Below are 10,231 nucleotides of genomic sequence, written 5' to 3'. Positions count from 1 at the left end.
TTTTTTTTTTAACTTTTTAATTGGTATTTTAAGGTGATAAACAGAGGGGTTACTTACATAAGTCAGGTAATAAATGAATTAGTAGTTACACAATTGAATCTTTGTAGATATAAAAGATATTTTCAAGAAGTGATGGTGAAGAATGTAATTGTAACCCCTCTGTTCACTATTTTCACAATAAAAATTAAATTAAAAAAATAAAAAAAGAAGTGATTGTGAGGCTTAAATGATAGTTTAAAAATCAGCTCTTAATATACAGTGTGACTCTTAAATGGTCCTGCTACCTATGCATCTTTTGCTAATGCTAATAAGTGAAGTCTTAACAGAAGTCAGAGGCTAAAAGTCTTTTGGATAACAAAGCTATCTTCTCCATTCTATTCTTCTACCTGTATTGTACTGAGAATTAAATATTCTATTTTGGTTTTGTAAAAATGAGATTTTGTCTTAATATAGTAAGATTTAATTTTTTTAAAATCAGTCATGGGGCTTGAACTCTGGGCTTGAGCGTTGTCCCTCAGATCTTTAGCTCAAGGCTAGCACTCTACCACTTGAGCCACAGCATCACTTCTGATTTCCTGGTGGTTTATTAGAGATAAGAGTCTCATGGCCTTCCTGCCTGGGCTGGCTTTGAAGTGCGATCCTCAGATCTCAGCCTCCTGAGTAGCTAGGATAATAAGTGTGAGCCACCAGCACCTGGCTAATTTTTAAAATAATGTTTTTGGATTTTTTTTTTGGAAGGGTACAGTATTGAGGCTTGAATTCAGGGTCTTGAGCTCAGGTAATCTACCACTTGAACATTCTACTAGCCCCAAATAATGTCTCTGATGATGCTACTGTAAAAAGAACTTTAATTATATTTCATTCTTTGTCTATTTTAATTTTGTGGTAGCCAAAAATTGAAAACAATTCTGTAGTAGAGAGAATAGATATCAGAAAAATTACGGGTTTTAGACTGTTAGACTCAGCAAGAGTCTATCAGAAGGAGATGCCTGGACTTCCCACTGTTGAATTCAACTGACTTCAGCTTCTTCATCTATAATGTAGGTATGCTAGTATCTTTCAAGAGTGTTGAGAAGATTCAGTGGGAATAATAAACAAACCTGGTGTAGAGGTTTCTCTTGCTTTTTATAGAATTGATACAGCATATGTATGAGAAAATTTTCAGTCACTCCTTTATGTTAAGGGGACAAAAAATGATGTATTCCACTGATGAATGAGTCTAAGAAATGCTGGCCAGGCTACAGAGTACAAGGAGGTTTCATTTACTGCTAGCCAGAATGCAAACAGTATAGCCATAGATGGTTTAGTACTAAATATACTCTCTTTTAATCATGCTCTTTGGTATTTACCCAAAGGAGTTGAAGATTTATAGCCACACACAGACCCACACAAGGTTGTTTACAGTAGCTTTACTCATAATGGCCCCAAACTTGGAAGCAACAAAGATGTCTTCTAGTAGATGAAGGGATAAATAAACTGTGGCACCTCCCGACACTCGACTACTTATTTGGCACTAAAAGAAATAAGCTGTATAGCCACAAAAAGACATGAAGACATTTTTTGTTCTTTTTTTTTTTTTGAGATGAGGAGACAGGGTTTTTTTTTATATCACTCAGGCTAGTCTTGAATTCATGGGTTCAAGTGATCTTCCCAGTTCAGCCTCTCATGTACCTGGGAGTACAGGCATGTGCACTGCACCCTGGCTTCATGGAAAAAATTTCAGTGTGTATTATCAAGTGAAGGAAGTCTGTCTGTACATTCCAGCTATATGACATGCTGGAAAAGGCAAACAGGAGGAGCACCAAGGAATTTTAAGGAAGTAAAACTACTCTGAAAGCCAGGCGACGGTAGCTCACACCTGTAATGCTAGCTACTCAAGAGGCTAAGATCTGAGGATCGTGGTTCAAAGCCAGCTCGGGCAGGAAACTCTTATCTTCAATAAACCACCAGAAAACTGGAAGTGGTTGCTTTAGCTCAAGTGGTAGAGCGCTTACCTTGAGCTGAAGAACTGAGGGACAGCACTCAGGCCTAGAGTTCAAACCCCATGACCGACATTAAAAAAACAAAAAACAAAAAAACTACTCTGAATGTCATTATATTATAATGGTAAATATGTGTCATTTCACATTTATCTAAACCCACATCATGTAAAACACTAAAACTGAACCCTAATATAAATGATATGGATGATAATGTGTCAGTGGAGGCTCATGAATTGTGATATGTACACTCTGATGTGGAGATGTGTTGAGGGAAGCATGGGGATGGGCACCAGTAAATGAAGTGTTTCTGTACCTTTCTCTGTTTTAAGACCTAAAACTACTCTGAAAATTGAGTTTTTCTTAAAAGGTATAGCTAAACAAATTAATTTGGTGTATCTTAGTATTTTTTGGTTAATTGACCTGACAATTTGAACAAGCTATGGACAGACTGCTCCCTTAGCCTCATTTCATGAAAAATACAAGTAAATCTTATATATATAACATATATAATTTGTTTTTTTTTGTTCTGAAATTTTACTTTGTTCATATTATCATAAGTTAAAATAAATGCTTACAAAGCAATGGACATTTCCTGATTCTTTTTTTTTTGGTGCTAGAACTGAGGGCCTGAGTACTGTCCCTGAGCTTTTGTCTTAAGGCCAGCGCTTCCTTAGGAAGAGAAGTTAGTACAGGGTAGTTTATTCATAGCTTGATTCACTTGGGGCTATTTGAGGCTTTATGAATAACTGTAATGTCTAATTTAAGACTTCACTGTCATGATTATGGGTTTGGTAGAAGGATCATAACTCCTTTTAGTTAAGCTGTCTTTCTGAGTTAGGAAATTAGAAATGGATAACTATATAAATTTTCTACTGCCAGAGGAAGTATCTGTAGGATAGTCATAAGTGAAAATTTCTGTCAGTTTTCTCTGCAGGCACTTAGAAAAAACATAGAGCTCTTGAAGACTACCTCTAACTCAGGAAACCCGAAAATTGAAACTTGGATCTGTAATCTTTTCACTTGTAATACTGCGTCTAAGAAGATCTGGGAGCCTCAGAGAACCCTTAGGCTCCTTGCACAAACAAGGGAGTATTATTTGGTTGTGAGCTATGGGATGCCGATTAAGTCTGTTAACATACATCTTTCACATCTTGAATTCAGGGCCTAATCTTCTCCCTTGGCCTTTTTTGCTCTTGACTGATGGTAGACACTTAAAGTCATGCCTCCACTTCTGGCTTTTTCCTGGTTCACTGGAGGTAAGAGTCCCTCCAATTAATTCAAACCTTGATCCTCAGCTCTCAGCCTTCTGAATAGCCAGGATCAGCTTACTGAGTAGGTAAGTAACACCAGCATCCAGCTCTTTATTTATTTTTTTCTTTAAAAAGATTAGGCTTGGCACAAGTGACCCACACCTATAATCCTAGCTACTCCGGATGCTGAGATCTGAGGATTATAGTTCAAAGCCAGCCTGGGCAGGAAAGTTCATGAGACTCATTATTTCCAATTAATCACCAAAAAGCTGGAAGTAGATCTGTGGCTCAAGTGGCACCAGGCTTGGGCAAAAAAGCCAAGAGAAGAGTGTGAGGCCCTGAGTTCAAGCACCAGTACTGGCACACATACACAAAAGTTAAGTATTTACTTACTGTGTGACCTAACTATTTAAATCCTGAATATATCAAAGAGGAATTAAAATATGTTCTCACATAACTGAACAAATGCTGGCTGTAGCATTATTTTTAATGATTCAGATAGGAAATAATCCAACTGTCGTTCCTTTGGTAAATGAACAAAGTATGACATTTCTATATACTGGAATATTACCAAGCAATAAAAAGAAGTAAATATAAGTCATGCTACAACAAGGGTAAACCTTGCAAGCATGGCGGAGAAGAAGCTAGAAGCAGAAGAGTACATATTGTAAAAGCCCAGTGTAGACAACATTTTTATAAGTGGTACTGAAGTTGAGAGCATGAACTGGAAACAAAACAAGGTTCAGGAGCAAAGGAAATGGTCTAAGCTATATTGTCATGATGGTTACACAATAGTAGGTGACATTTTGAGTGTGTATATGTGTGTGTGTGTTGATACTGGGGAACTCAGAGCTTTGATAGCTCTGTTGGCTTGTTTGTTCACAGTTGGTATTCTACCACTTGGGGATAAGTCCCTAGTTTGGCTTTTTGTCAGTTAATGGAGAAAGAATCTCATGGATTTTTCTGCCTGAGTTGGCTTTGAACCTCGATCTTCCAGGTCTCAGCCTTCCAAGTAGTTAGGGATACAGGTGTGAGCCACTGGTACCTGGCTACAATGAGCAAATGTTATGTTATGTAAAATATATCTCAATAAAGTTTGGAAAAGAAAAAAATAGCAGGAGAGAACACAAAGAAAAAAAGTAGGGCATATATATCTGTTTTTTCAAACCAGTGGGTTGACTAAACTGACACCATATATCATTAAACAGGAATTTCCAGTTACTTTCACTATTAACACTATTTGCCCTCAGTTTTATATGGCAATCATAACTTCTGTTAAGTGTAAAATAACCAAAACAACACCACCATAACTCTTAAAACAGGACAAGCTGAGCAGAATTACATTTCTAGATAAATAAACTGAAGGCAGCCATACAAGGTAATTTTCCTTGATCTTTTTCTAACTCATCTTTTGCATTTTCCCTGTAGCAAGGAGGAAGATATGTCCTGGTTTATGTAGGAAAGGCCAGCTGTCCTGACAAATTTTAATAGTATCTCTTTCAAAAGTGTCTTTGGCAGGATGATAAACGGTAAGTCACCTTACTGATAGCAGAGTTATTTTCACCTTTATTGACAAGAAGGGGAAATTCTGAGGGCCTATACCATAGCATAAATCATACACAATAAAAATTTCACTATTAGAAATTTACAGCTGAGGATATGGTCTACAGAGAAATCAAAATGAGAATATAAAGTCCTTGTGCTTTAGGTTATGGAGTCCTTGGTACTACCATAACTATTACTTACAGAAAAAAATACCATTTCTACAGGTTGAAGTCATTTTTTTCTTGGAGGTGGTAACTATTACTGTCTGCATGTCAGCATTTGAGAAATTATTTGCTTGTGGTTATAAGTTTCAGTATGAGTTTATATGTAGAATTTCTTATGCACATATAGAAACTTTTCTAGATAAAGAGTTTAGATCCTCAAAAGACTTGTGACATAGGAAAAACAAAGAACTGGTTAGATTGCTTTGGCAGGGTGGTTAAACTTGAAGATGTTATCAAACAGTTTAAATTAAAGTTATTGAGATGCAGTATATAAAAATATATGCATATACATCCATATTAGGTATATAAATATTACAGTTAAATAATGTGGCATTTTAGAATCTATATAATTAAACATGAAGGTCAAGCCATCATGTGATACTGAATGTAATCTAGTAGTAATGACAAAGAGCAGTGAATGCTGGTAGAAATGTCTGCTCCTGATGACTAAACTCTATTTACTGAAGTAACTTTGTCAGTTTCTTACATACTTTTCTCACAACCTTACTTAAAAGCACAAAATGAGAAGTATAATTTGAAGGAAGTAAGGATATTGAGCTGCACTAAATGAAATAATTTTGTGTTCTCATTTATTTATTTGCCAGTTCTGGGGCTTGAACTAAGGGGTTGGGTACTATCCCTGAGCTTGTTTTGCTCAAGGCTAGCACCCCACCACTTGAGCTACAGCACCACTTCCAGCTTGTTTCTCTTTATGTGGTACTGAGGAATTGAATCCAGGGCTTCATGCATGCAAGGCAAACACTGTACCATTAAGCCACATTCCCAGCCCTCTTATTTTTTTACATAATGAATGAGTTAGTTTTATTAAGAAGGGAAAATTTTAGCAAAATATTGTTGGAGTGGCCTTATTTTTTTTGTCAGTTGTAGGGCTTGAACTCTGGGCCTGGGTGCTGTCCCTGTGCTCTTCAGCTCAAGACGAGCACTCTACCGCTTGAGCCACCGTGCCACTTCCAGTTTTCTAGTGGTTTATTGGAGATAAGAGTCTCATTGGCTTTCCTGCCCGGGCTGGTTTTGAACCATGATCCTCAGATCTCAGCCTCCTGAGTAGCTAGGATTACAGGCATGAGCCACAGGTGCCCAGCTAGGAGTGGCCTTTAAAAAAAAATTAAAGTTAGTATCCTAGGCTGGGGTGCAGCTCAGAAGTAAAATATTCCTTGAAAATGTAGGGATATTAACATTATTGTCATAGAATAACACACAGTACAACAGTACCATTGTTATTGAAATACTTTCATATAGATTAGTTATATACTAATCTATAAGAAATGCAATTAAGTGATAAATTAACATTAATTCCAACATGAATTCTTCAGTTCAAATTAAATTGCCACAGAATATCATAACCATCAAAGGTACTCGAGATTCCTGTTGCAATGTCACTTGGTTGATATTAAATATATAGCTAGTAATTATATTCTGATATATACTGACATTGAATTTATAACATTTTCAGGTAATATTATAAAGGTTAGAAATGTGAAATTCTGTCAGCTCAGAAAAAACTAAGAAGTGAATTCTCTCTTTGTTGGCACTAGCTCATGATGTCACTCTTTAGTAGTATTGGAGAAAGGTAATGGCAGCTGGGAGGGATATTGGTATAGATGTGAACAGCAGTCCCATTTGGCTGTGTAATGGACAGGAACAGTTTTGGGAGGAAGTGATATACCCACTCACTGCTTTGGAGGAGCTTGGGGAAGTAGGTGGCACTTTGGAAAGACCCTTGGTTCTTGGTCATGTAGAAAGTTCTGGTATCCGGGTATATACTAGTACTGAGCCTTGATTGGGGGCAACACACCTCTGTCCTCTGGCTGCAATAAAGTGGACTGCTGTCTTGTAACATATATTAATCGGTAATATTTTATTACCTTTTTATGTTTTTAAGACACTGGAAAAGCAGAAGGTTTGTTTTGGTCCTGGTCTATTTTCTATGTTAGCCTTTCCAATGCTTCACATGAATAACCACAAAAGGATATTCCTCCAAGTTTAGAGGGCTCAGCAAATATGAGCACACTGTCTACAAAGTCAGATAACAGCGACTTTCAGGCAGGGGATTCTGTTAACACTACAAACTCTCTACTTAATGAAGAGAGTTTTAGGATTTTCCTGATATACCTTCTGGGCAGATTCAATTTCAGGTGTCCTTGCAGAATGCCTCTTTCAATGCTTCAGTCTATGAATCAGTGAGTAGAAGGTTAAATTTAGAGCTCTGTCAAAATTTTTTTTTACCCAGAATCAGTTTTTAATAGCAACCTCTAAGCCAAACAACTTAAATGGTATATGAACAATGTTGAATAAGAAGAATGACAGAAAAGTTGTCAATACATTTTTCTCTACTGATGTAAAAAACAATCAAAGCTTAGATCCTCTTGCCACAGTGATGGGCTTTGTTCTTTTTCTTGGTTTCTCTTCTTGTTCTCCTGTAAATTCACTAGATCTTCACCTACATTTCATTCCCCATTTTTAACCCTCTCCCTTTCCCTTCTGACCTCCAAGACTACTTTAAGTAAGGTAGTCTGGTTTATAAATTTATTGTCAGGGAAACAGTAGCTAACAAGGTAATTAAAATTGATTTCCCAAAACTTACCATCAGAGGGCACAACAGTACTGCAGTAAACAGCTCCTAGGTTCTGCCAGGATGGGAGCCTCTGGTGCACCTACAAAAGAATCAAACCAACTGTTAGGAAAGGACAAATGTCATGCACATGTATGCCACATCAGCTTTTGAGTACAGAAATCACATGTATTCCTTGTAGAAAAAATTTTAAGTACAAAGAAAATAAGCCTTTTAAGCTCATATCATCCTAACAGTGAACATTTTGATGCTTTGATATTATAAACACATTTACATACACACATGAGCACAAATATTACACTAAACAAAGATTAGACTTATACCTGAACAATAATTTTTAGTTACTTTAAAAAATAATGGTTTAAAGTGCTATCATATCAAATTTTGAGGGGACTTCTTGCTAGCTTTTAGATCTGTACTTTCTTTTTTAAAAAAATCTTTTGCCAAGTATAAGGCAGCTACCAAGTAGAGGCAGCATGAATTTACATTATTTGAATAGGCACTGGGTCTTTCTGCTCAGTCTCCTCCTTTAACTGGAAGGCAATCTCTGTCCTTGCATTCTTAATCTCCACCTTCAGTGTTAGAAGATTATATACATTCCTTTACTACTTCATCAATGTGGGTGTGAATCTAGAATTTAGGTTCTCATAATCAAACTAAGCTTCAGGAAAAAAATGAAGACATTCCTAACTCACCAAATGCTTAGTTTTTGGTTTCTTTTTTTCTAGCCTCAAAAAGGTACCAAAGGAGAAACAAAGAAAGAAAAAGAGAAAGAAAGGAAAGAAGAAAGAAAGAAGAAAGAGAGAAAGAAGGAAGGAAAGAAAGGGAGTGATTAAAAACTGATGCATTATCCTCAAGGCCTGTTATCTTCCAGGGCATCACTCCAAAGGTAATAATTTAGGACAGACTATGATGATGCATACCTTAACAGCAACAAGCACTATTTATGTGAACATCACTAATCCCCTCCCTCCTTCCAACTGGGAAACAAACTCTTACAAAACATGGAAATATTACCTACAATAACTAGAGACAAAGTCCTTAGCTAGTTACCAAACTAGGTTTAAGTCTGATTCACTAGGATTTAATTTTAGTTATGTTTAAAAAGTAGAAATATAACTGATTTTCTTCTAAAACCAACACAGCTGTTCCATATGGTGAACAATTCATCTTTTCCTCACTTTAATTGAAATGTTACCTTTATAATTTTCCCAAATCCTATTAAATTGGACCTACTTCTGAATTTCTAATAGGTTTGCTCCTCTATTAGTAACCACATTGTTTCAACATTCTAGTATTATGATATATCTAAATATCTACAATAATTAGTTTCCCCTCATACTTTAAGAAATTTTCAGCTGGTGGCTCACACCTGTAATCCTAGTTACTCAGAAAACTGAGATTTGAGGATCGTGGTTTGAAACCAGCCTAGGCAGAAAAGTCTGTGACTCAATTTCCCATGCAGACACTCCAACACTCATCATTTAGGCTAGGAGTCGTTGTGCAGCAACTGCACTCAGCTCGTAGGGCTTCAGAGTGCAACCCTGAAATGCAGACCTGCTGGGTATTTAAGGTTGCAAACCACATGTTGGTAGCCTTTTTGCAATAAGCCAGAGCAAGCAAACTGCAGGTACAGCAGCGAGAATTACGCAGTTATCAGGAATTTGGTGGTTGTGTTGGTTTCCCTCTCACCCATTTCTTGGATCTGCGGAGGTCAGGCTTGATTCCGGTTATTCAGGTCACTGTGACTTCTGGGTCACCCCTGGCCTGGAGAGTCCCTCATGGTGGATGCTGATAGTTTTATACAATTTACTGAATTCCAGTAACCCAGTGTTTAACTCCCTAATTTACTTCAAGCCTTTATCCTTAGAATTTTCCCTTTAATGACTAACCTGGAGGTTCTGCCTTTAATGTTTTGCCTTTATAGTCTCTCTCTGTCCCTCTCTGTCCCTCTCTCTCTGTGTTGGTTGTGGTGCCTGAACTCTGGGCCTGGGCACTGTCCCTGAGGTCTTCAGCTAAAGCTAGTACTCTACCACTTGAGCCACAGCACACTGCTGGGTTTTTTTGCTTATGTGGTGATGAGGAATTGAACCTAGAGCCTCATGCATGCAAGGCAAGCACTATACCACCGAGACACTTTCTCAGCCCTGCTTTTATTCTTAATAATCAATAATCAGTAATTTTGTTTCTAATCCACATTTTACATTCTTTGTGTGTGTGGGGAGGTGGGGGGGGGTCATCACACTTTTCTCTAATAAAAACTACCCAGAAAAAGCCAGAAGTAGAGCTGTGGCTCAAATGGTAGGGCACTAGCCTTGAGTACAGAGAGGCTGAGTTTAAGCCCAGGCAGGTCTGGCAAATAAATAAATAATATTATTATATTATTTATTCAATTTATTCTTATTTATTCATTTCTCCACATGACATTCACTCATTTGATAGTACTGCAGACTGAACTTAGGTCCTTATGCATGTGAGGTAAGCACTCTTCCATTTGAGGCACACTCCTAGCCATTGTTTTTTTGTTATTTTTATTTTTATTGTGAAAATACTATACAGAGGGGTTACAATTACATGGGCAAGATAATGAGTACATTTCTTATCAAGCATTGTAGCCTCCTCCTTTGTTTCCCCTTC

The 10,231-nt window shown here is 37.1% G+C and overlaps 1 protein-coding gene across 1 annotated transcript in view; it reads right to left on the bottom strand.

Annotated features, from left to right (window-relative positions):
* Mcu (mitochondrial calcium uniporter) overlaps positions 1 to 10,231 on the bottom strand; it is a 202,522-nt gene that overhangs the window by 52,881 nt on the left and 139,410 nt on the right. The window contains exon 2 of the mRNA XM_013025590.1: positions 7,607 to 7,676. Within this exon, the coding sequence (XP_012881044.1) occupies positions 7,607 to 7,676 (70 nt within the window). The remainder of the gene's footprint in view (positions 1 to 7,606; positions 7,677 to 10,231) is intronic.

Source organism: Dipodomys ordii, unplaced genomic scaffold (genome assembly GCF_000151885.1).
Source record: "Dipodomys ordii isolate 6190 unplaced genomic scaffold, Dord_2.0 Scaffold86, whole genome shotgun sequence".
Taxonomy (NCBI): domain Eukaryota; kingdom Metazoa; phylum Chordata; class Mammalia; order Rodentia; family Heteromyidae; genus Dipodomys; species Dipodomys ordii.
This window is presented reverse-complemented; position numbering and strand designations above follow the sequence as displayed.